Here is a 27,971-nt window from a genome sequence, read left to right on the forward strand (position 1 = left end):
ACCTCCCTTTACTCTTCCACCACCTCATTCTCCTACACCATTCCCTAATCCCTGCACATAACCCAGTAGGGACCAATAGTCCCCCTCAGTCACCTAATCCATGGGATGATTATACGACTCCTGATGTGCCTTAGGTCCCTCAAGATGATATATATCCCTCCAGGCCTCCCCCTCTACCCCCCCCCCCCCTAGAGGACACTATAGGTTTTAACCTACTAGTCCATAGGGCTTCCCAATACCATGGGGTCGACTTGCACACAGACACTGTGGAGGAAGATTTCTTATTGGACACTTTTGACACTACACAAAGGTCCACTTCCATTTTGCCAATGCTTTAGGGGGTCATTAAGCATGCAACAGAGGTATTCAAAGATCCTTTCAGGGCTCGAGTCCTCAACCCCCGCATTGAGAAAAAATACAAAGCTGCCGCTACAGATCCAGTTTACATCAGCCATTTGATGAGAAACACCTATTTGGCCCTAATGTTGATGTATCTTTAGAGAAAATGAAAAAAGACCCAGACAAAGCTAAATCTATGGGAGCTTTGCAATTGCAAGCTCCCAGACATTCTTTTCGTCGCTCATCATATAGAGGCAACACGAGAGGCTACTCCTCCGATAGCCCCTCCACTTCCTATAAGACCCCTAGCCAATCCACATTCACTAAGGGCTACCAAAGAGGGGGTTACAGGGGTAACAACAACAAAGGCAGAGGTAAAACCAACAACTCCCGCTCTGCCCCCACCCCTACCCAATGACTTTCCTCCACTTCCCCCCCCACCATGCCACTTCTGTGGAGGGAAGACTACAACAATTCCTTCCTGCCTGGACCAACATCACATCAGACAGGTGGGTGTGACAAATTATTCAATCAGGTTACGGTCTAGAACTAACATCTATCCCCCAAAACATACCGCCAAAACAGCGTCCAATGTCACAAGAGCATCTATCACTGATAAAGCAAGAAGTAATCTCTCTACTGGAAAAAGGTGTAATGGAACCTGTTCCTCTGCACCAACAAAACAAGGGAGTCTACTCCCTATACTTTCTTATCCCAAAGGACAGCTATCTAAGGCCTATTCTAGACCTCAGACCTCTAAACATATACATACAGTCAGACCATTTTCACATGGTCACACTCCAACAAGTCCTTCCTCTTCTGTTACAAAACAACTTCCTTGCTACTCTAGATCTCAAGGACGCATATTTTCCAATTCACAAAGCTCACTGGAAGTATTTCAGATTTGTAATAGACGGACAGTACTATCAATTCAAAGTACTCCCATTCGGAGTCACAACAGCACCAAGAGTATTCACCAAGTGCCTAGCAGTAGTGGCAGCACATTTACGAAGACAATACATCCACGTCTTCCCAAACCTGGACGACTGGCTCATAAAAGCCAGCTCCTACAACCAGTGTGTAGAACACACTCATGCCACTATCCAACTGCTTCACAACTTGGGGTTCAAAATAAACCCCACCAAGTCCCATATGCAACCATCCAAAGTACAAAAATACCTCGGTGCCACAATAAACACCTCGACAGCGCTAGCTTATCCCACTCCGGTAAGGATAGCCAGCATGCAAGCTCTTCTTACAAAGTTTCAGCCACAACACTCCCTTCCAGCACAAGTGTTCATGCAGCTCATTGGAATGATGGCCTCTTGCATTTTCATAGTGCCCCATGCAAGACTTCAAATGCGTCCTCTCCAAGGGTGCTTAGCACGCCAATGGAACCAGGCTCAGGGTCAATTAACAGACCTAGTGTTGGTGGACGGTCGGACTCATCGCTCTCTGCAGTGGTGGAACTCCAAAAACCTTTCCATAGGGCGACCGTTCCTAGAACCAGTTCCTCAGATAGTCTTGACAGCAGACGCATCGCTCTCCGGCTGGGGAACCCATCTACTGGAACACACCATGCAAGGCAGGTGGACACCACAACAAACGTTACTACATATCAACCATCTGGAGTTACTAGCCATATTCCCAGCATTGAAAGCTTTCCAAAAGCAAGTATCAAACAAAGCTGTGTTAGTCCGCACGGATAACATGACAGCCATATATTACATACAGAAACAGGGCGGCACACACTCCCTGCAACTCTCTCAGCTAGCACAGAACATATGGCGGTGGGCTATACCTCAAAACATATTCCTCTTAGCCCAGCATGTTCCAGGAGTACAAAATACCATAGCAGATCTGTTAAGTCGTCAGACACAACAGATCCACGAGTGGGAACTTCATCCGCAAGTTCTTCACCCATTCTTTCAGATGTGGGGACAACCTCAGATAGACCTCTTTACCACCCATGAAAACGTCAAATGCCCAAGCTACGCCGCCAGATATCCACACCCACTGCGCAAAGGCAATGCGATATGGATGGACTGGTCAGGCAAATTTGCGCACGCTTTTCTGCCTCTACCACTCATGCCACTAGTGGTGCGCAAACTACAGCAGCATTCTCTAACCCTCATCCTAGTTGCTCCAACGTGGGCCAGAAAGCCGTGGTACACCATACTGCTACAACGGTCTGTAGTGCCGCACCAAAAGCTATACCTATCTCCATGCCTTTTAACCCAGAATCGTGGAGAGATCAGACACCCGGACCCAGCTCAGCTCAACCTTGCGATCTGGCTCCTGAAATCCTAGAATTCGGTTATCTCAACCTTCCCCCTGACTGTATGAACGTCATAAGAGACTAGACGTCCAACCACTAGAGCATGCTATGCAGCCACGTGGAAACGCTTTATAATATATTGTCACAACAACAATATTAATCCTGTAGACGTGTCTATTCAACACATCATAGCATACTTATTACATCTTCAAAAATGTAGCTTAGCCTACACGTCTATTAGACTGCATCTTGCTGTCATAGCAGCATATCTACAGAACAGACAGCATCCATCCCTGTTCAGAGTGCCTGCTATTAAAGCTTTCATGGAAGGCCTCAAGCGAATAATTCCTCCCAGGGTACCACCTTCACCAGTGTGGAATTTAAACATTGATCTCACACGGCTAATGGGACCTCCCTTAACATAAATGTGAATTACAATTTTTAACATGGAAGATTGCGTTCCTAGAAGCAATTACCTCACTGCGGAGAGTTAGTGAACAACAAGCACTAACCATTCAAGAACCTTTCTTGCAAAAGTCATCTCTCCCTTCTTCCTCAATCAATCTGTGGAACTCCGTGTTGTTCTTGCAGCCACAAACAGTAGCAGAAAGAGCTCTCCATACCCTAGATGTCAAAAGAGCAGTTATACTACATTGAGAGAACACAACCCTTTCGTAAGACCAAACAACTTTTTGTGTCTTTCTCACCACCACACAAGGGCAACCCTATATCAAAATCTGGGTTAGCTAGGTGGATTGTTAAATGCATACAAATTTGCTGTCACAAAGCTAAACGTACATTATCTGTTCCTCCTAAAGCCCACTCTACAAGGAAAATGGGGGCTTCAATGGCCTTTTTAGGGAACATTCCCTTAGATGACATCTGCAAAGCAGCTACATGGTCTACACTGCACACATTCACAAAACACTTGTGTAGACGTGCAAACTAAACAACAAACTAATGTGGGCCAGGCTGTTCTTAAAACACTATTTCAAACTACTGTGACGGATAGGGGTGGTCGCCGCTAAGAGTGGGTACTGCTATACAATTTATGCACAGTGTTTAATCTTCACCTCATATGCCTCGAACGGAGAATGCTACTTACCAGTATGCATCTGTTTTGGGCATGTAGAGCTGCAGAGTTACACACGCTCACCCGCGTCCCCGGCTACCCTGATCTGTTCCAGTATTATCTTAATTAGATACAGCTTACATGGACATCCTTCTCTTTCTTGCAAAGCTCCATCATTTCCCTAATGGCGAAAACAATATGAGGATGGAGCCGATGCCCATGCGCAATGTGGTCCAAAGGAGGAGTCACCTATCTCGTGACTTCCAAAGAACTTTTCAGGACAAAAACAAATTGCAAACATCTGGGCCCAACACTAGGTGGTGATCTATGCACAGCGTGTAACTCTGAAGCTCTATATGCCAAGAACAGATGCATACTGGTAAGTAGCATTTTTCTTTTAAGTAGTTCGACGTGTAAACCACTTACTTCAACTATTCTAAACAACTTTCAACATCAATAACCATCGACTCGATCTCATCAGCTCGATTCCGGTCGTCGACACGGGCCGTTGAGCCTATCCACGCCGTGAGGCCTACAGCTCATGGAAAGGACGCCGTTCAAGAAATGCCCCCAGTGTGGAGCAAAATTCCCGCACAGTGACCATCACAAGGTTTGTAACCTGTGCTTATCACCAGAACACGACGGGTCCAGCTGTCCAGCCTGCGCATCCTTTCGATCCAAGAAGACCATTCGGGATCGGAGGGCCCCTCGACACATCATGCAGAGATCAGCTCCGGAACAGGTGGACATCTTCGAGAGTCCAGATGTCCATGGGGAAGATTCCGAAGATCTCAATCGTATCTGGGGCAGATGGCTCCAATGACTCCATACCTTCGGGTCAACGCATGATGAGTACTACTGTCCCTGTCCCAACCCCAACACCTAAATCGAAGGCAAAGGTCAACACTCCGCCTCCGGGGCCCAGTCGTGACCGAAAGACTACTTCAGAAGCCGTGCCTTCGAGCCCGTCTCTGAATAAAATTCAAAAGCCTTCCGGTAGCTCGGGAATGAGCAAACCGCATATGCCAATACCACCAGCTTTCTCGGCACCGAAACCGAAAGAAGTCCCGGTTCCGAAATCCACTCCGAAACCGTCGGCTCCGAAAATAATAAAGCCTGCTTCCGACTCTTCCAAGCCGACGAAGCCAGGTTTGGCTCCAAAGCCAAGGTCTTCGGAGCCAAGACTGACACCAAAGGACTCTGCCACAACTCCTATGGCTAAAGACAAAGAAAAGCAACAATCACGATCGGAACCGAAAAAATCAGCACCGGAAGAGGTTCCTGAAGAAGAGGAGCTTTTTCACCCTGATCCTAGACATATAAAGATCTATATTGACCCAAGGCCAGGACATGTTTCTACTGTGCCAGACAAAAAGAGGAAGTTGGACACAGCACCTCCACCTCCAGTGCCTGTAAAGAAGGACTCTGCCACATCACCTATGCACCCTTCTTCTCTTATACCTCCCTCTAATTCCACCGCCTCTTCCTTCACCTACTTCACCTCAAAATTCTCCTCCTCATTTTTCACCACAACATACACCTCCTCATAATGATGATGATGATATTATGAGGGGAGGGGACGACCCAAATGACCCTTTTAACTACCCAACAGATCCACCTGACTGGGAGTACCCAGTCCCACAGGATGTACCAGATATCCCTGACCCACAACCATACCCATCCATACCATCTCCTCCAGAAAATAATATTGGGTTTGGACACTTACTCAATAGAGCTGCTGCCATCCATCATGGGGTCACAATGCACTCAGATGAGGCAGAAGAAGATTTTTTACTAGACACTTTTGAACAATCCCAAAAGTCAATTCAGATATTACTTATGATCAAAGGGGTCATTAAGCATGCACCAGAAGTGTTTAAAGATCCTGTACGGGCTAGGATCATAAATCAGAATAGAAAAGAAATATAGGCCTGCTCCTGGGGATCCTGCCTACATTAACCCCATCGCCGTGGGGCTAATTCCCCCGCGGTGCGGGGGGGAGGGGGACCGCGCTCGGCTCGTCATACAGCCCGGTACCGCTGTGCTGATGACGAGCTGAGCTCGTCGTGGCCACGCCTGCTCAACGGAACGCCCAGCACAGCAGGGTAATTATTCCCGTGTGGGCATTCCGCGGAGGTCATGACGAGCTCAGCTCATCAGCACAGTGCCACCGCGCTGCATGACGAGCTGAGCTCGTCATCAGCCCTCGTCATCAGCACACAAGAGGCTAAGGGACAGCTACCTTTAGATTCCCTAGTCGTTCCCAACGCTAGAAAACGAGCAAACTCCCAAACCTCAGGTGAAGCGCCACCTCCTGATAAAGAATCAAAAATGATAGACGCTTCAGGCAAGAGAATAGCTGCCCAGGCAAGCAACTCATGGCGCATAGGTAACACACAAGCCCTCCTCGCAATATACAACAGGGCTCATTATGATAAGTTAGAAATACTCTTACAGCATCTACCTGACCAATATAAAGCACAAGCAAATGACCTTATCCAAGAGGGTAAGCTAATTTCAAATGCTTCCATCAAGTGCGCACTTGATGCAGCAGACACTACATCTAGAGCAATGAACACTAGTGTCCTCCTTAGACACCACGCATGGCTACGCATCTCAGGCTTTAAGCAAGAGGTGCAAACTACCATCTTAAATCAGCCATTTAACCAACAGCAGCTTTTTGGGCCAGCTGTAGACACAGCACTTGAAAAAATGCAAAAGGACGCTTACACTGCCAAATCTATGGGAGCTTTGCAGTCCCCACAAACACGAGGCTCCTTTCGTCGCCCCTTCTATAGAGGAGGCTCCAAACAAGCTGGAGCAGACAATTCAGCTTCCTTTAAAACAAATACGCAAACATCCTCCAATAGGGGATATTTTAGGGGAGGATACAGAGGCAAAAACAACAAGGGAAGAGGTTGAGGTAATAACAATCGAACCTCCCCCACAACAAAACAGTGACTTCCTTCCGCTCCCCCAACTGCATTCCACTCCTGTCGGGGGGGAGACTAACACAGTTCCTACCTACCTACCTGTCTGGAATTCCATCGTAACAGACAAGTGGGTAAGACAGATTATCCAGTATGGTTACTGCCTAGAACTTACAGCTACCCCTCCACATATACCACCCAGACAGCATCCAATGTCCACAGAACATCTTACGCTGCTCAAACAAGAGGCTCTCTCACTGCTTCAAAAGGACGCAATAGAGATAGTTCCATTACAACATCAAGGGACGGGTTTAATCGCTGTATTTCCTAATACCCAACAAGGACCGGACACTAAGACCAATTTCTCGACCTCAGGCCCCTCAATCTGTATATACACTCAGATCATTTTCATATGATCACTTTACAAGTGCTCCCATTTGTTGCAACAAGGCGATTTCCTTACTACACTAGATCTCAAGGACGCCTACTTCCACATTCCCATACATCCTTCTCACAGGAAGTATCTAAGGTTTGTACTAGAAGGACAATACTATCAGTTCAAAGTCCTTCCATTCGGGATCACAACTGCACCAAGAGTGTTTACAAAGTGCCTAGCAGTAGTAGCAGCACATCTCAGAAGACAACACATCCATGTCTTCCCATATCTAGACGATTGGCTCATAAAAGCCAAGTCATTCAATCCGTGTGTCCAACACACATTTCAGACAATTCAAACATTGCACAACTTGAGGGTTACAATCAACTACACCAAGTCGCATCTCCAGCCCTCTCATGTACATCAATATCTAGGGGCTACAATAAACACTTTTACAGCTCTGGCTTATCCCAGTCCAGCCAGGATACAGATCATTCAAGCCTTAGTCACAAGGTGTCAAGACCAACACTCTCTCCCAGCCAGAGTGTTCATGCAACTTATAGGCTTGATGGCATCTTGCATTTTTATTGTGCCATATGCAAGACTGCAAATGCGCCCATTGCAAGAATGTCTAGCACATGAGTGGAACCAGGCTCAAGGACAACTTATAGACCTGGTGTTGGTGGATAGTCGCACACATCGCTCTCTGCAGTGGTGGAACACCAAAAACTTGTCCAGAGGGCGGCAGTTCCTCGAACCTGTTCCATAGATAGTACTTACAACAGACGCATCCCTGACAGGATGGGGAGCCCATCTCCTACACCATACAACTCAGAGAAGATGGACCACTCAACAAAAAGTGCTCCACATCAATCACCTAGAGCTGCTAGCAATATTCCTAGCACTGAAGGCCTTCCAAGTATATGAATAGAACAAAGCTGTCCTGATCCGGACGGACATGACAGCCATGTACTACATTCAAAAAAGCAAGGAGGCACACATTCTCTTCAACTGTCCCAGCTTGCACAGAACATTTGGAGATGGGCCATTCCATTCCAATTCAATTCAATTAATTTATATAGCGCGCTACATACCCGGAGGGTCTCAAGGCGCTTGAAGAAGGGTGGGGGATTACTTGTCGAAAATCCAGGTTTTAAGTTGCTTTCTGAATGCTAGGTGGTTCTGAGTGAGGCGAAGGTGAGTGGGAAGTGAGTTCCAGGTTTTAGCCGCCAGGTAGGAGAAGGATCTTCCTCCCATGGTGGTTTTGTTGATGCGAGGTACAGTAGCAAGGGCTTGGTTGGAGGAGCATAGCTGGCGGGAGGGGGTGTAGAAGGAAAGTCGTGTGTTGAGGCATTCGGGTCCAAGTTCGTAAAGTGCTTTGTGTGCGTGGGTTAGGAGGCGGAATGTTATCCTCTTATTGACGGGCAGCCAGTGGAGGTTTTTCATGTGGCCAGAAATGTGGTCATTACGCAGGATGTCTAGTATGAGTCTGGCTGATGCGTTCTGGATGCGTTGGAGTTTTTTCTGAAGTTTTGCGGTGGTACCGGCGTATAGTGTGTTTCCGTAGTCCAAGCGGCTTGTAACCAGTGCGTGGGTGACCGTTTTTCTAGTTTCGGTGGGGATCCAGCGAAATGTTTTTTTGAGCATGCGAAGGATGTTGAAGCAAGATGATGAAACGGCGTTGACTTGTCTGGTCATCGAGAGTAAGGAGTCCAGGATGACGCCCAGGTTCCGTGCGTGGTCCGTCGGGATGGGTGCTTTTCCAAGGGCCTCTGGCCACCAAGAGTCGTCCCAGGCGGAGGGGGAGGTACCTAAGATAAGGACTTCTGTTTTGTCTGAATTCAGTTTCAGACGGCTGTGCTTCATCCACTCGGCTACTTCTTTCATTCCTTCTTGTAGGTTGGTTTTGGCGGTGTTAGGGTCCTTGGTGAGTGAGAGGATCAGTTGAGTGTCATCAGTGTAGGAGATGATGTTGAGGTTGTGTTGGCGTGCGATGGCCGCGAGGGGGCTCATGTATACGTTGAAGAGGGTGGGGCTGAGTGAAGATCCTTGTGGTACGCCACAAATGACTTCAGCGGCCTCTGACTTGAATGGTGGGAGGCGGACTCTTTGAGTTCTTCCGGCAAGGAACGAGGTGATCCATTCCAGTGCTTTTCCTTGGATTCCGATGTTTCTGAGGCGTTGTAACAGGGTGCTATGGCAGACTGTGTCGAAGGCTGCGGAGAGGTCGAGGAGGATGAGGGCGACTGTGTCACCATTGTCTAGTAGAGTTCGAATGTCGTCTGTTGCTGCGATGAGTGCGGTCTCAGTGCTGTGTTTGGCCCGGAAGCCGGACTGTGAGGAGTCGAGGGATTTGTTGGTTTCAAGGAAGGTGGCGAGTTGGTTGTTGACAGCTTTCTCGATGACTTTGGCCGGGAATGGAAGGAGCGAGATGGGGCGGTAGTTTTTGAGTTCGGTGGGGTCTGCTGTGGGTTTTTTCAGAAGGGCGCTGAGTTCGGCGTGTTTCCAGCTTTCCGGGAATGTGGCGGAGTTGAGGGAGCAGTTGATGACGTCTCGGAGGTGTGGTGCTATGATGGAATCTGCTTTGTTGAAGATGTGGTGAGGGCATGGGTCTGTGGGGGATCCTGAGTGGATGGAGTTCATCAGGCGGATGGTGTCCTCAGTGGAGATTGGGTTCCAGTCCTTAAGGATGTTCAAGGGGGGTGAAGGTACTGCAGAAGGTTGGGTGGGTTGGTCTCCGGGTTGGTTGTCAAAGCTGTTGTGGATGTCTGCGATTTTGTCGTGGAAGAAGGAGGCTAGGGAGTCGCAAAGGGCTTGAGAGGGAGTGATATCGTTGGAGTTGGCAGTGGGGTTGGTGAACTCTTTGACGATGTTAAATAATTCCTTGCTGTTGTGGGCGTTGTTGTCAAGTCGGTCTTTGAAAGCGGCTTTCTTGGCAGTCCGGATCAGTTGGTGGTGTCTGCGGGTGGCGTTTTTGAAGGCGTCCCTGGTGCTGGTCTTTGGGTCTTTTTTCCAGGCCTTCTCAAGGGAGCGGCAGAGTTTCTTGGAATTCTTAAGATCATCGTTGAACCAGGGGGCGTTTTTGCTGCCTAGTTTGATTTGACGTTTTTTCAGGGGTGCTAGGTTGTCGGCGCTGTTGGTTAGCCATTGAGTGAGGTTAATGGCTGCTTGGTTGGGGTTTGAAGAGTGGGCAGGGGGGTTTTGGAGAAGCGATGAGGAGATTTGGTCGATGGTGATTTTGTTCCAGTTTCTTCGCAGAGTGGGTTGAGGGTGGTTGTGGGTTGTGGTCTTTTTGTAGATAAAGTGAACGCAGCTGTGGTCCGTCCAATGGAGAGCTGTGGTGTGACTGAAGGAGATATGTTTGCTGGAGGTGAAGATAGGGTCGAGTGTGTGACCTGCGTAGTGAGTGGGGGTATTAACAAGTTGTTTGAGTCCGAGGTTGGCGAGATTGTCCAGAAGGGTGGTGGTGTTGTTGTCGTTGCTTTTCTCCAGGTGAAAATTGAGGTCTCCCAGTAGAATGTAGTCCTCGGAGGGGAGAGCGTGTGGGGTGATAAAGTCAGTGATGTCTTCACTAAATTGTGCACGGGGTCCTGGTGGCCTGTAGAGGAGGGTGCCTCTGAGTGTGGTCTTGGGGTCGGTGTGGATCTGGAAGTGAAGGTGTTCGGCGCTAGCGAGGTTGACGTCTGAGCTGGTTGAGATGCGGATGGAATTCTTATGGACGATAGCGATGCCTCCTCCTGTTTGGTTGGTGCGGTCTTTTCGGATGATCTTGTAGACTTCGGGGATGGCGATTGTGATGTCTGGGGCTGAGGAGGCGTTCATCCATGTTTCTGTTGGGAAGGCGACATCCGGAGAGATGGTGTCTAGTACATTCCAAAGGTCGATGGCGTGTCTGTGGACCGAGCGGGTGTTGAGCAGGATGCATTTTAGGTGGTTGGTGTCAGATCTCTGTTTGGTGTTCGTGGATGGGGAGTTGGTCTTGGTGCCGTCATACTTGCAGGAGTTGCATGTAAATGGTCCATGGGTGTGTCCAGGGGCGGCTTGGGCGCAGTTGGGGAGTCGACCTGGGTTTAGGGCTAAGAGGGTGGAGGGGTCGTATGTAATGCGGGTGGGGTGGGTGGTACGAGGGCCAGGGGGTCTGGCGCTGGGCGCGGTCCAGACGGGCTTACCTTTGGCGCGCCCGCTGCGCGTGAACGCTGCGCGTCAGCTGTTCTGTTTTATGTGGATAGTGGAGGGGGCGGAGCGAGGGAGGGTCAGCTGGGAGGCGGGAGCGGGGTGGAGCTACGGGCTGGGACGAGGCACAATCACCAAATGGCGGCAGCAGAACAAAAATGAAACCAGGGTTACTTTCTTAAGTAAAGCAGGCTAAATGTGGGCAGAAGCGTCGTCACAATGGGCACCAAATTAAATTTCAGGCATGTAAAGCGCTATGCTGCGAATCAACAGAGAAGCAAGGCGCTATGATTCCAGCAGCAGATAGGCAGATAAGCAAGGCGCTACGATACCAGCTGTAGAGGGAGCGCAGGGAGCGACCGATGCTGCCAGAGTCAGGGCGGTCACAGCGCTGGGTCAGTCTGCTCCTTCCTGTTGTGTCCGTGGGAGGGAGGGTCAGCTGGGAGGCGGGAGCGGGGTGGAGCTACGGGCTGGGACGAGGCACAATCACCAAATGGCGGCAGCAGAACAAAAATGAAACCAGGGTTACTTTCTTAAGTAAAGCAGGCTAAATGTGGGCAGAAGCGTCGTCACAATGGGCACCAAATTAAATTTCAGGCATGTAAAGCGCTATGCTGCGAATCAACAGAGAAGCAAGGCGCTATGATTCCAGCAGCAGATAGGCAGATAAGCAAGGCGCTACGATACCAGCTGTAGAGGGAGCGCAGCCGGGAGCGACCGATGCTGCCAGAGTCAGGGCGGTCACAAAAACTATATCTACTAGCGGAACACCTACCAGGAGTTTACAATCAGATTGCAGATCTGTTAAGTCGACAGACACAACAGATTCACGAATGGGAACTACATTTGTAAGTTCTTCTACCATTCTTTCACAAGTGGGGTCATCCAGACATAGATCGGTTCGGCACACACGAAAACGCAAAATGCCCAACCTTCGCCGGCAGGTTTCCACACCCGCTGTCCAAAGGCAATACGATATGGATGAACTGGTCAGATTTGCGTACGCTTTTCCGCCACTCCCTCTAATACCACTAGTAGTGCGCAAGCTACGACAACAGTCTCTGAAAATTATCTTAGTAGCTCTCACATTGGCACGTCAACAGTGGTTCACAACGCTGCTAGAACTATCTCTAGTTCCACACGAAAGACTGTGTCTAACACCATCCATGCTAATGCTGAACCATGGAGACATCAGACATCCATATCCAAGTCGACTGAATCTGGTGATCTGGCTCCTGAAGTCTTTGAGTTTGGTTACCTTAACCTGCCACCAGGCTGTATGAACATCATTAAGGAAGCCAGAAGACCTACTACTAGAGCTTGCTATGCTGCAAAATGGAAAAGATTTGCCATTTACTGCACCAATAATCAAATTCATCCCCTGGATGCTTCCTTCCAGAATATCATCTGCTACCTTCTACTCACACAAAGATGTAATCTAGCATATTCATCTAAACGTCTACATCTTGCAGCCATTGCTGTGTACCTACAAAATAGACAACATCTGTCATTATTTAGAGTGCCTGCAATTAAAACATTTATGGAAGGATTGCAAATAATCATTCCTTCTAGGTTACCACCCTCTCCTGTGTGTAACCTAAATATTGTTCTTACCAGGCTTATGGGACCCCCATTTGAACCTTTACACAAATGTGAACTGCAATTCCTCACATGGAAAACAGCTTTCCTTATTGCTATTACCTCTCTTAGGAGAGTGAGTAAGATTCAATCTTTCACTACAGAAGAACCATTTTTTACAATTACGCAGTAACAAAGTGGTCCTAAGAACAAATCCCAAATTCCTTCCTAAAGTCATTACTCCTTTTCATCTGAACCAATCAGTAGAGTTGCCAGTGTTTTTTCAAATCCCGGACTCTGTAGCAGAAAGGGCTCTACACACCCTAGACGTGAAAAGAGCCCTTCTCTCTTACATTGACATGACCAAATCCTTTCACAAAACAATTGTTTGTAGCTTTCTCTCTGCCACATAAGGGCAACCCCATCTCTAAAGCTGGAATTGCAAGGTGGATTGTAAAATGCAAACAAATATGCTATCAAAACGCAAAACGTACATTAACAATTCCTCCTAGAGCACACTCCACACACAAACTAGGAGCCTCCATGACTTTCTTAGGGAACATTCCCCTAGAAGACATCTGCAAGGCAGCAACATGTTCTACAACACATACCTTCACTAAACACTATTGTGTTGATGTGCAAGCTTCTGTAGGCAAAGCTGTCCTCAAAATTCTCTTTCAAACTACTACAACAGATACTGGTGACCACTGCTGACACTGCTATATAATCGATGCTCAGTGTGAGATCTGCAGCTCATATTCCTCGAACGGAAAATGCTACTTACCAGTATGCATCTGTTCTTGGCATGTAGAGCTGCAGAGACTCACACGACCACCCGCCTCCCCGGGACCTGTATCTGTTCCAGTTCTATCTTACTTAGATATACACTCATGGACATTCCTTTTTCTTTCTTTCTAATAACTCAATCATTTACCATCATGGTGAAAAACAATCTAAGGATGGAGTCGATGTCCATGTGCACTTTCGTCCAAGGGAGGAGTCGCCTATCTCGTGACTACAAAAACTTCTTCCAAGACGATAACAACATGCAATCATCCAAGCCCAACACCAGGTGGCGATCTACTGCTCAGTGTGAGACTCTGCAGCTCTACATGCAAAGAACAGATGCATACTGGTAAGTAGCATTTTCGTTACCAGGCAAAAACTGGTGGTGACCATGTCAAACATGGCTACTTGCCTACAGTCCACTACCGGGCAGCGATCACAAAAGACAAAGTGGTGAGGAGAAAAATGAAGTGGGGCTGCAGCCACTCAATAGCTTATTGCCTGTTATGATGACCTCATGAATAGATAGTTTCATCAGCACTCTGAGAACAAGGAGGACCATATTTTTCACCTGCCTGAAAAGCACCAGAAGATGGCTAAGGCAATGATTTCAGAGGGCAAGAACATTGTTAACTTGTAGCTGAAATTGGATCTGCAGATACAATCGGCAGACAACTGTACCGCACTGACCAACATCATTGACTTGCCTTTCATGGGCAACCACTTGGAAAAAGTCAATGGCAGGGCAAAAGCCATGGGACCGCTACATACTTCAAGCGTTCCTTAGAAAGGCATGATATCACTTACTAAAGATGATGTGCAAGACCAGTCTACACACCTTAATCTTCAGAGGCAACTTGTTCAGTCAGGCTACACAATGGCAATAACCTCAGTAGCAAAAGGCAGGGGCAAGACCATAGTTAACACCTCTAGAGTATCATCACTACAGTCCTTCAAGTTACTTGTAGGTTAGAAGTCCCCCTTTGACTGCCTTCCCTCAACCCCCTCTCCATTCACCTGTCTGTGGGAGGCAAAGGGACTGCTTAAAGACCTGGGAAGCTGTTACCACAAACAATCATGGTAAAACATGGGTATTGCATAGATTTTATTTATAAATATATATATATAATAACCCCAAGCCAACAAAGGTACATAAAATGACCAGATAATTCAGATATACATTCAACACGATTACAGAAAGATACAAAAGAAATTGAACCCATAGCAGACAAACACAAGATCTCATTGTGCAGCAAATCTTGGTCCTAAGGTTTGTGTACAGATTTATCAAAACCCAAAGGCTTAAAATGACAACATTCATACAGTTACTGCAGAAGGACTATTTGCTGCTACAGATTATAAGGATGGCTACGTACAGTTCCCTTTACAACTGTAACATAGGATATGTCTTAGATGGGGGTACATTATTAGTTCAAGGTGTTGCCTTTTGACATGCAATTTGCACCGCTCTCAAGGAAGGCTACCCTTAACTGGGAGAGACTGATACAATAGAGCTCTCTCCTACAATGCCAATGAAACATTCAGAAGGTGATGTGCCTGTAGCATCAGCTGGGGTTTACAGTGAATTGTAAAATAATCTTCCACAGTATGAATTTTATTTGGTATTTCTATGGAGGGGCCTTAACCAAATGGTTGCTTAGCACAGTACAGGGTCAAAAATAGGCATAAAGTCAACAAATTATTAGAGATAACTGGTTTGTGGATGGTTATAATGTGTTGTGTTTTTTAAAGAGATGTCTTTAACTCCTTCCTGAACTAAGCAGCATTTATGTGTTCCTAATTGATGCTGGGATGTTATTACAGATCCAGGGTGCAAAGATGGGAAAAGCCTGCTGTGTTTATTTTTTTTACACTTCTTAGTCCGCAGTTTGATTGTGTCCTTGTTGTGGGTGTGGCGAGAACCATAAGCGATGTGAGCTTCTCTGCAAGATAAGCAGGGGTGCTAGTTGTGGTGGCTTTGTGAATGATGTAGCTAATTTTAATGATGGTGTGGGCTGGGGATGTGATGCAATCATATTTCTTCATACACTGCATCAGGCATGCTGTTACGTGCAGTATGCCCATAAGAGGTGCCAGTGTGGAGTCTCGGAGTCCATGGAGCGGGGCATTACCACTACACAGATGCAAGAGTATGATGGCTGGAAAAGCAGTTCTGAAGTTGCTTTCTGGAAGAAAGGTTTCACTTTATTTGGAAGAGAGTGCTGGTATCAGGCCATCTTTAATATTTTTTGGCGGTATGTTCCTTGAGAGTGAGGTTGGTGTCCAATGGTGAAATATGGGGTTCATAGCTGTCAAGGCTCAGGTCATTGAGCTAGATTTATTTTGTTTCTTATTCTTTTCAAATAGGAATTATGTCTTGGTTGTCTGAAGCAAAAGAGACTTTTAAGTAGTGTTGTGTATCATCGACCTATTGGTGAATCCGAATGCTGTTATCTGTGAGTAAAGCACCAAGTAGCTCCATATAGATAATTATGACGGAACAGGAGGGCATTGTCTACGATGTTTAAGCTCATGGTCTCAGTACAGCAGCCAGTGATCTGCAGCCAGGCTTGTAGTCATTCAGGAGATGGTTAGCATTAATATGATTCTGGAGTTGAACGTGAATTGCTATTTCAGTGACCTTGACAATGGTAGCTGGCAATGTCACCGGTACTTGAGTAGGTTTCTGTGAGTGAGAGGATCAGGTCTGCCTTGAGAGCTTCTAAGAAGATGCCTTGAATGAGTACTGACAGTGATGAGAAGGGGCGAGAGAGTCTCTTCAGAGAGAGAATTGATGAAGGACATGGGTAAGACATTTATCGTCATTCAAAGTTCTTTTGGATGAGTTTGATATGTCTGCAACAGATTGGGTTTTGCCGGATGTTGGAAGCTGGCTCTCTATAAAGTGTACCAAAACAAGGTACACCGTGCAGAGAGGCCAGGCAACCCTTTTTGGTCGACAGAGGCAGAAATGAGAACACTCTTTTGTGGTAGTATGGGTAAGCAGTTTCGGTTCATCAGAGGGTAGTGCTAGGCATTTTGTGTACTAACAGAGGCAATAAATGAGACAAACACTCAAGAAAAATTCTGAGACCAATTTAGAAAAAAAGTTGTATTCTTATGAAAATGTTGAAACCAAGAACTTAATTATCAAGTTAGTACTGTTTTTTAAATATAGATTTTTACAGGTAAGTAATGAATTTTTTTAATGTCTACACACCAATGCCTTCCTATGGGGGCAGGTGGGCATATGTTGCGTACAGTTATTTACGGGCGGTTTCTGGGGGTCTCCTCCTGGTTTTAGGTTGGTAGGAGGGCTAAAAGTACCACTAGCAGTTACTAGTTACCTGCCTTGGGGTGTCAGGGTGCAGAGGTACTGGTTGGGTTGGTAGCTTTGCACGCTACACTGGTGGAAAGAGGGGCACCTAAAATCAGGCTTCAGAGGGGGACTTGGGGTCAAGTCCCAGAACTCCCGACTGTGGGTGGGGGGCTTGGGTCACAAGGGTCCTGAGCGCTAGGAAGCACAGTCGTTACGTCAGTACCCGTGCTGTGACGCTCGGGTGCAGAGAAGATAGGTCGGCTGGGTTTGGTGCGTCAAAGGCCCTCATGGTTGTTGGTCTCACTGGTTGAGGGTGCAAAATCAGGACAGCTGGGCCACTCGAGAAGTGGGTTTCTGCGGTGCGAACAGCTTTCGCCGGCTGCTCTGTCTCGGTGTTGTTAGAGTTCCAACTGGGCTTAAACAAGCCTTGGTTGTTGCAAGGAGTCTGGTAACCCAGTTAGTCTTGCTGTGCAGCTCCGTTCAGGCCTGGTGTCCTCTCACTAAGTGGGGAAACGGATCTGACCTGCTGGAGCACAGGTACCACTTTCTGGGTGGGATGCTGTGTCGGGCTGGCCAGTAAGCGGCAACATGGTAAACCAGACTCTCCTCATGCTGTCTGCTGAGGAGTAGCTTCTCTGCTCCAAGGGAGATTGCTAGCAATTTGCAAAGGGCTGACAGTTTACCGGGGTTCTTGGCAGATGCTCACCTGAAGGACAAGTCACTTGGTCACAATTGCCGAGACTGGTGCAGGCAGGGTTTGACGACAAAAGTCCACAGCAGTCTTCAGGTCTCATTTTCTTGTGGCTCTTCTTTGTCCTCTTCTTCTGGATCCGTAGGATGTGAACATTAGGGGTGCCACCTAAATACTCAATTTAGGGGTGTTAATCAGAGTGCCAGGTAATAGCCAATGGGTTACTTACCTTTAGGGCAACTACACCCTCTATGTGACCACTTCTTGTGGGGAGTGGGCATAACACTAACTTAGTTGAGTTTAATTCTTCCAAAAACTAAGATGGTGGAATTCTCGTTTCGGTTTATGCCCACTTTAGGGGTGTTATTAGCCTAATGGGGATCACACCTAACTAGCTAATTTTCCCACCTATCCTGGTTCCGAATGTGCTTCAGGGCAGGGGGTGGCATCTCCCTAGTCTGGAGGAAGCAAGGGTCACTTTTCAAAGATGTCAGAGGCCTTTGAAGCCTCATTCCTTGATATGCTGATTACTTAGCCATCCTGCTTGGACAACACCTCCGGCAGGAGCAGGCATTGTTTCTGCCCTCAGAGAGCGTGGGCTCTCACCAGCAGGGGGGTCAGAAAACTGTCTGTGGTGGCAGGCTGGTCAACATCAATCAGCCAGTACGCTTGTAGTTGGCAGGTTATCAGGGGCACCTCTAAGGTGCCCTATGGGTAAATTGTTTTAATCATCACTAGGATCAGTGCGGGATTATCAAGTCAAGATATTTGATACAAATCATTTTGGGTTTCAGTGAAGCCATCATGTAGCTGAGGAACTCGTAATTAACAGTATCCAGCACTTGCACTTAAAATGGTGTTCCTGTTCACTTGTGATATCTAAGAATCGACTTGGATGTCACAGTGCCATATCTGCTCATGCAGATATGTCCACACATGTAGTATAGTGCACCCTGCCTTAGGGCTGTAAGGGTGAATTACCTATATTGCATGCAGTGTCTGCAGGCATGGCTCACATGAGGTGTGCGATGTAGTGTCTTCACTTTTCTCTGCACCATGGCACGCAGCATGCATCAGATACCAGGCAAAAAGTGGGTGTGATCATGCCAAAAAGGGGCACTTTCCTATAAAGATTGACTGCTGCAGGATTCTACATAACGAATTGGATGTAAGAAATGAAGGAAGCTTGGTATTGTCGATGTTATGTTGGATCTTCTGCATTTTGTTCCACAAAGGAAATGGAGTGAGGAATATGTGGGTCTGATGCTGTGCTTGACTGTCTTGACAAGCGTTCAGCATCTCTTGGCGGCCTCATTGTTGGTATTGGTATAGTATTTTGATATGCCTAAGGCAATGAGCTGTCTACATCTTGCTTATAGGAATTTCAATATCCTGAGGTCATCGAGAGTTCTGTTTCTTCAATTTTTTTCTGTCTGCAGATGGATCGTTCATTGTCAACATGGTCTTTAGAGTACTTGGAAGCTGCAGAGCGAGTGTTAATGAACATGAGTTTGAATGTGTGTTCTGTAGTTTGAGAGTGTATGGCAGTTGTGGGATTTGTACAAGATTGAGTCTGTGTTGGTGAATGCTATGTGAGTGTTCGAGTGTGATTGGGGCGGCTTGGCAGTGAGGCCCATAATCTTATCTAACAAGCTTCAATGGAACAAAAGTTCTTGTTCTACCCATGTTTGTGTCTGCCCTTTGCTGGGGAAGCCCGGGCGATCTGATACCCTAAGTTGAGAGAAGGCAGACTGGGATGTCTCTTTCTATGCAGATGGATGATCAGAAAAATCCATCTTTGTCCCAGAGATAAAAAATGGTTCCCTCTAGGCGGTTTTGCACACAGTGATAGCAACGGTGTACCCTACTCTAAATGGGCTTCAGTTACTGTAGGCCCATGCTCTCCTTTACCAGACGTTTCAGTCTCTGGTGGTGAGGATGGTTATGAAACTGTTGAGATGAGTGCTTATATTCACTTTATCCCAAGCACTGGGTTGCATGCAAGATCAGGAGTGGTTGAACAGCCACTGTTCACAGATGGTTACAGACAGGGTGATCAAAGTAATACACAGGTAGAATAAAGCAAAAGTATTAACACGAGGACTTTCATGACACCTCAACTGCAAGCCATCTTAACACATAGCTTGTATGCTGGAGGGGGGATTGGGCATAAATGGGGCAGTTCGAGATAAGGGGTTTATGGTTTCCTCAGAAGGTGTCCAGGCAAAGTGGGACTGTGATCCACTAGGAAGGTGACCAGGCACACGAGTTACCTTGAGCTGAATATGATTTATCTGGCATTAAAAGCTGTTCCGAGTCAAATAGAACACAAGAGTTCAAATTCTGACCGATAGCACAACCTCAGTGGTGTTCTATCTGAACAAGCTCAGGGAGCAGGTGGGGAGGGGGAGAGTTGTACATGCTCTAAAAGCTAACACAAAGCATTTGCAGGTGGGATACTTGCAAGAAACATGCACCTGCTGGCGAACCACATACCAGGAATTCATGCAGGCTGCTACCGAACATACAGCTCTCATGAATGAGAAATAAAATAATCCTTGGTGGACGCAGTATTCCTACGTTAGAGAATTCCAAATAAACCTGTTCACATTACCAAAAACACAAAATGCAAGTTCCTTGCATACAAACACTACCACCAAGGGTCACAAAGGAACGCACTGTGGATAATTTTGATACAAGTGGCTTCCATGTGTGGTCATGGCAAATGTGTTTTCTCACTTGATGCTCATATTTCAGGGAATCGTTGCAGAAATATCAATATGGAGGGACAGCTTCGAAATGCAAAGTAGGTTTTCCACCCAGATCCAAGGAAACTGCAGTTGACAGTGTGGCTCCTGGCAGATGAATTCAGTCACTTATAACTGCCCAAGTAGAGGGTACGCACCATAATGGAAGGATGTAAACTGTTCACCAGAAAGTCTTACACCTTGGACTGGAAGAAGTACCTTCTATGGTGCCAACACAACAATCTTAATGCTTGGCTGATGAGACTGTAATTGTCAGATACCTTACAGACCTTGTTTACTTAATTCTGTCATGTTCCTCCTTAAGGGTTACATTATCAGTTATCCCAGCATACATTGTGGTAATACACACAAAACTGATCTTTGCCATTCCATTCTTTAAGAGGTTTCTGGAAAAGTCAAACTGAATTTTCCCTCGATGTGCTGTTCCTGCTGCACACAATGGCTCTTACATTTAGTTCTAGCAGGACTTATGAAACCACCCTTTCAGCCTGTGTGCAGAGCTTCCCTCCAGTACTTTACAATAAAGACAACATCTTTGTAGCAATCACATCTCTGAAAAGAGCTGGCGTGCGACAGGCACTTAATGTGGGAACCTTAATGAGCTATATGCAAGAATAGGGTAATTGAGTACACACCTCAGGTCCTGCCAAAGGCACTGTTTTACCTCAGTCGGGCGGCCATGCCTCTACAAGCTTTCTTCCAGGATCTGAGAAACACAGCAGAGAATGCACTGCTTATCCTTGATGTAGTACATTTTGGAAACACAGCTCGCCAGTAAAACTATGCAATTGTTCGTAGGACACAACTATGACGACAAATGCTATTGCAAGATAGTGCACACCATTTTCCACTGTTAACTATTGTCAAACAGAATACTAGAGGTGAAGCCAAAGGCATATTCCACCATTATACCATTACAAAAAAGAAACTACTGGTCTGTGACAAGAGGTAATATAAGGCAAAATCAGAATCTGTAACGCCACCCTAACGTGTTAAACTGGAAAGGAATCCCATCAGCCCACCAAATGGCAGAACTTCATCATCTGGGATTGAGAAGACTGGTACGTAATAGCACAGCTCACCTTATAAAACCTAGAGCTGTCATAAATCATAATACCAGTGATTGATCAAGCCATAGTTGTTTCTAAAGTCAGTGGTGCTGAAAAACAGTGTTTGCAGTGATAGTAAGTATAACAGAATCAAAAGTGCAATTTAAAAGTGACTACCATGATAGCTAAGACTGCTTTAATATGTGCTTACCACAGTGTCAAGACTAAAAACAGAGTGTCACAGGAATCTTAACACAGGTTAGGGTGACGTTACAGATTCTGATTATGCCTTGTATTACCTCTTGTCACAGACCTGTAGTTTCTTTTTTGTAATGGTATATTGGAGATTGGGAACAGAATTCTACTTGGTCTGTAAAAACTTTTCCCTTGGACCCCTTATGAACTGTGCGTATTCTATTCCACCATTAACCAGGGGGCCACATTAACATCCATGGCCAGTGTCTCTACAGGATCTATGCAAAGCGTCCAACTGGTGTTCAGAACACACATTCCCAATACGCTGTTGTGTAGCTTTAGAGACGGTTGCAGGGATTCTGCAAAATTGTGAAATCACAGAACTATGCTTGGTACCATAGAACCGTAGTAGACATGGACTGAGTTATCCTACCACTTTAGTATCCATGATCCTGGAACTGACTATAGCTAGTGGTCTCCCTTGCCCTCCACTCACTCACAGAGGAACAAGTGATTAGGCACCCCAGAACACAACACCCCCGACTCTCTCAGGAATCATGGTAACCAAACACAACCTTTCTCTATCCCAATCATCCCCAAAAAGATCTGTCAGAGACACGAGAAAAGATTAAAATATTTATTTTAACTATTGTGCTCTAGTATGCAGTATATGTGCCACAATAAGTAAGAAAATGCCCAACACAAATACGGTCAGCATTGTAAGTAATCCATAAATCATAAAAGACACTGTCATGATATTAGACAGGGTTAACTAACCCCCCCCCCCTCACCACAGAAGCAAAGTGATTATATATCAAAAGATATTTCTGTTTGCATCGGTCCCCGTACCTTAGCATGAACAGATGAAGGTTCTGCATCTCAGGAGCAGTCACGATTTCGTCTGTGTCCCTTCATGTCTGTGCAGACCTATACCTCAAAGAGTATTTGTTCCCAAACAACAGATGCACTTGTGTCTTAAGTGCTAAAGCCTGACCAGAACAGAATAACAAGGGGCATTGTTGCTTGACCTTGTCTACAGTGGTCAGACTAAATCCCAGGAAAGGACAGAATGCAAAAACAGCAGCAGGTTCTGTGTGAGAGTACAGCATGGCACGAAGCAAGATACGTTTGTATAGTAACGTATGCAAAGCAGAGAGCAGCCTACTACGTGCTCAGGCTAATATAAGGGAAAAAGACAATGGGCCTACATGGGACATATGACAGGACAAGCAAGGAGGTGACGTTAGGACAATCAGTGCTAAAAGACTTCTATTTCACTCTCTTTTCAACCCCCCACCACAGGGAAGGTAATATCGCTATGTAATCTGTGCACATTTAATCTAGGAAAGGTTTCACTCTGCAATGTAAATTAATTGCTTATGTAAATGTAATAATGGTTTTACAGTGTGAAGCTCTTCGAGGTTCACATGCAGAACCCCCATCTCCCCAAATGAAGGAGGGTAGTGGAGGAGATACTGACAAAGAAGAAATCTGAGGTGGTCACTTTAGTGACATTGTGTGCTTATGATCGACCTACGTTTACACCCACCAAGAGTAGGAATGTTTTTGAATCCCACACTCCCGGACCCAACAACTAGATAGCAGAATTATGCACAGCTTGTGTATCTAGAACAGCTTCATGCTGCAAAAGCAGTGTTGCTGGTAACTAACTAGTTCTTCTTCGTTTTTATTATTAATATTATTAAATTTAGTGAAGATGGAGTAATAGGGAACTGGTGGGTAACTTTTTTATTTGCAGTGGTGCTAGATACGAGAATAGCATGACTAACCAATCAATGGCTGCTGCAAAACCTTGCAACATTCAGGTCCTCTCAGACAAAAAGCAGTATGGATCTTAGGTTGCACCTAGTAACGTATTAAGTTTGTTAAATGGTGGAAGAATTTAAGAGAAATGGGGAGTTTGTCGGGCCACAGAAGTCGAGAGCAAAATGCCAGAGACCTTTTTTTATGGTTCGTCAATTTACATTTTTTTTCTCCCTCATTGCAGAGATGTCTTCATGGATTGGGTGTCATCGCGGAGCCAGGGAACTACGGCATCTGTAAAATAAAACCTGAGGACCACGGCAAACAGACAGTGGCTGCTGGTGGGAGCTGGAAGCCTTATGGACATAGATGCTACTTCAGCTTCCGAGTTGTTGCCCACTCTCACATAGGAATCTGTAAATTGTTGAATTATTTTTATGTGATGCAGAGGACTGGTTTTGGTGCAGCATGATCTTGGATACCAGGATCCTAATACCTGAAATATCAGCATTGACTCAAAAGCCCACGTTCAATTCTCATTTTGTATTTTAATAATTTATTAGTTGTGACCTGGAATGATATCACTGATCCAAATGACTTGCTGGGGTGGGAGGGAGTGGGAATGGAGTGGGTGAATGTTTTTTTCCTTTTTCTGCATTAAAACCATCCTAACGGTAAATATAAAAAAAAAAAAAAGCACCACATTGATGTGGTGCTTTGTGGCATCTGTGATGGCCTATACCATTTGGACCTTGGTAAAACTGCCATGTTTTGGGGGAGAGTTGTCTATATGTAATTGCAAGTGATCAGAGATTGATACAGCGGGAATCTGAATCACTTGCTAAGATGAATGATGATATAATGCTGTTTCGTTTTTTGTTCTTCAGTGTCCTGTCTACCACTTATGTATTGCATCCGAGGGAAGAGAGCTCATTCTCATGGTTTCGTTTATGTGTGGTTGTATGTTGAAACGCTCCCATCACTGACTAAATGCAATCACCAAGTTCCAGGGCTAACAAATTGGCAGTGTGCATCTTCACCTGTGCCTTTTCTCTGCACTGGTAAGCACAGAGCATTTAAAATAGGTTCGCTAGCCACACAGAGAGTAGTAACACTCTCTCACATATGACTGATGTACCCTTTAGTGCCCTCCCCAGAGTTAGAATCCTCAGCTCCAGGATGTATTTTGTAAAAAGTCTTTATCTTTTTCTGTGTTCCTGCTTTGATCCGCTACATGTAAGGTCCAAACAATGGCCAGGAGACTGGAGCAGATAGATGTCAAAGCACTCTAATGTTCAAGAGCACACTATATTGTTGAATGGACCCTGTCTAGAAGCCAAGCGTGAGTTACCTTGCAACGTCCAATAGTCACGTATACATAGTTATCCAAAATGCACTCGGTTTTCCTCAATACCAGAGCAAGATACGTACTGTTTTTTCTGCCAAATTTAATTAATGGGCAGCGTGGATGGTTTCTTACTTGTAATCCTAGTTCAGGGACCGTAGGTAGATGCAACTTAATTGGCTACATTGTCCTGCTTCCTTCAACTCCATTTCCTTTTTTTTTTAAACTAAACTTTGAATGAAGTTTTTGAGTGTCATCTAGTTTCTCGTAACGTTTGTGATTTCGCTTTTTAAAGTAAATGAATGAAACTGTCCAATGCAGCTTATTTTGTAGGCTGCAAAAATGTCACATGGAAAAACTTGATCTTCCTGAAGTAAGGCGAAAATGGAATACCTATTCAAAGAAGTGATCTTGGATCCTGTACTTGGCCTGCGCTATTCAGTGCTTATGATGATCAGTGGAGATACCCTGAAGTAGAACCTCAATTTATTGACACATTGTTTGTTGCCACTGTTTTATTTACAATTTCTAAAAAGTCCTCTATGCTGCAAACAAATGTGGTGAAGAGTTGCTACTTGTGCCAATGTTCTTTTCTTTCTAACTTTGAGTATCAGTCATTTAAAGTGATTCATCTGTTTAGAACCCTGAGCTGGAATTCATAAATTCTTAGGTGTTTTATTTATTTATTTATATATATATATATATATATATATATATATATCCATACATATATATATATGTATATACACATGTATATATTCAGAAATTTCCTATTCCGCAATGGATAAGGAAATGGTAACCTCTCCATTATGTGATTCTCTCAAATGGTCATAAATGTTTGACCATCCCCTCACAGTCATATTCTTAAGCACTGTATTGTTATTTTAAGTTTGGAAGCAACTACAACCTGTAAATATCCACATATATGAGAACGTTTTCTGTTATGTTTAGGTCTCAACAGACCACTGTATTTGTCTGATAGTGAAAGACCTATTGCATTTAATACCGATATTTAAAGTGGGCTGTGGGTCAACATAATGCTTATAATAGGTTGCCTTTCTTGTCAATGTAATTGCTTTTTATTCAGTGACTTTCATTACTCTTCTTATGTTTGTGCTTATAGCCTTGTTACCATCCTTTCGACTAGATAACTTATCCTTTCACTGCTTATATTCAGGGAATTACTTATTCGTAGCATGTATGGCTGTAGATACACATGCTCTGCATATTTCTGCCATCTTGTGTTGGGCTTGGACGTTTGCAACTTGTATTTCTTTGAAGGTTGGCTTTCAAGTCACAGGGTCCTGTCACTCCTCAGGTAAGTAATGTGCAATCGGCTCCAGCTTCAGATTGTTTTTGTCTGCCATTGAGCTTGAATGCATTAGTTAAAACTTATCTTAGAGTTACCCTTTTGAGGCCTTTTAGCCGTGGAGAAAGCAGCATCGTCACCAAATAATCGTCAATTAAACATCACAAAGGAGTGTCGACTCCAAAGTCAGTCACTCGGCTCCTTCCACCTGCATTAGAGAATTGTATGGGAGGGTTGATGGATTGAACTCCATTCTGAAGGTGTCCTCAGTGCAACGCCAAATACCGGCACAATAATCTCCTTCTAGTGTGTAGTTTGGGCCCCTGGCCTGATCTCAGCAGGACTGAGCAGCTTGTCAACAATTCAAATTAAAAAAGGTTTTATGAGACCGTCTTAATTCATCGCCGTACACAGCATGGCGCTCACAGCGGAACTTGATATAGCAGAGGGGCTCTTAACGTAGCCTTGATAACCCCTGGGAAGATTGATGTCATTTAAAGGACAATACCGATTTAGAGCCAGTTCCCATTAAATAATCTCAACTGAATTACTGTAGTGTTTTCCAGAGAGCCACAGCATACCACAAAGTGGATATGCATGTAACCCCTGTTTGAGTTTTTTTTTTTGTAAATACTTTATTCAGAATGGAAAGAACTGTGCATTATTTACCAATAATAGATTGTTAACCCAGTCTACAGAATATTTCAAGGACTCAATGAATAGCTGAGTAGTTACTTCTAAAGTAAGATGAAGTCAAAACAATCGCCCTCAGAAGTACTTTACATTAGTTGGCACCCACCCACCGATTCTTAAGTGGTAGTTACTGCAAGGAACAAAAACTACCACCCAGGCTACAAGAGATGCTCTTCCACCTGGTGAGAAAAGTAAAAGAATTTATGGTGCAGGGAAGAGGTTGGTGGCAGGCAGCACTAACCACTGGTGGATTGCCAAATCGGTAGTACTACGTTCAAGATAAAACCGAGCACAGTGGTCAGAGATAGAGGCTCTCCTCCAACAACTTTCAAACCAAGATAACCCCTGGGAAGATTGATGTCATTTAAAGGACAATACCGATTTAGAGCCAGTTCCCATTAAATAATCTCAACTGAATTACTGTAGTGTTTTCCAGAGAGCCACAGCATACCACAAAGTGGATATGCATGTAACCCCTGTTTGAGGTTTTTTTTTGTAAATACTTTATTCAGAATGGAAAGAACTGTGCATTATTTACCAATAATAGATTGTTAACCCAGTCTACAGAATATTTCAAGGACTCAATGAATAGCTGAGTAGTTACTTCTAAAGTAAGATGAAGTCAAAACAATCGCCCTCAGAAGTACTTTACATTAGTCGGCACCCACCCACCGATTCTTAAGTGGTAGTTACTGCAAGGAACAAAAACTACCACCCAGGCTACAAGAGATGCTCTTCCACCTGGTGAGAAAAGTAAAAGAATTTATGGTGCAGGGAAGAGGTTGGTGGCAGGCAGCACTAACCACTGGCGGATTGCCAAATCGGTAGTATTACGTTCAAGATAAAACCGAGCACAGTGGTCAGAGATAGAGGCTCTCCAACAACTTTCAAACCAAGATAAAAAAAAGGATTGGACCTAGTTAATAACTGAAAGCGCATAGAGAATGCAACCATTGGATGAGGTGGAGACCGCTGCCGAAGGTATTCACTCGGCTGTCATTTTATAGAGACTGGCTTGAATACAAATTTCAGGGTGTAAACAAGAGGTGCAACAGCAAGTTTTTTGACGGTGAACACTAGTTTGGTACAAATAGAGGAAATGATAAAAAAAAATCTGAAAGGAAGCAGAAACAGCTAAAGCAATGGGTGCACTACATACTAGTACACCACACTTCGACAAGTTAGAGGAGGCTGTAAATCGTCCACCTCAGATCAGGGTCAAGCCTATCAGTGAGAACAATACGCCTACTTCAGATAGGTAGAGGTTATGGCAAGGATACCTATAGAGGCAATTAAACCAGAGGAA

At 45.2% G+C, this 27,971-nt stretch overlaps 1 protein-coding gene across 2 annotated transcripts in view; it reads left to right on the top strand.

Annotated features, from left to right (window-relative positions):
- The window catches only part of TOX4 (TOX high mobility group box family member 4), a 434,522-nt gene extending 409,364 nt beyond the window's left edge, over window positions 1-25,158 (top strand). For both annotated transcript variants that reach the window (XM_078644844.1, XM_078644843.1), the window contains exon 9: window positions 23,563-25,158. In XM_078644844.1, coding sequence (XP_078500970.1) covers window positions 23,563-23,623 — 61 coding nt within the window. In that variant the 3' untranslated portion in view covers window positions 23,624-25,158. The remainder of the gene's footprint in view (window positions 1-23,562) is intronic.
- Window positions 25,159-27,971: the final 2,813 nt, after the last annotated feature.

This window comes from Lissotriton helveticus, chromosome 5_1 (genome assembly GCF_964261635.1).
Source record: "Lissotriton helveticus chromosome 5_1, aLisHel1.1, whole genome shotgun sequence".
NCBI lineage: Eukaryota > Metazoa > Chordata > Amphibia > Caudata > Salamandridae > Lissotriton > Lissotriton helveticus.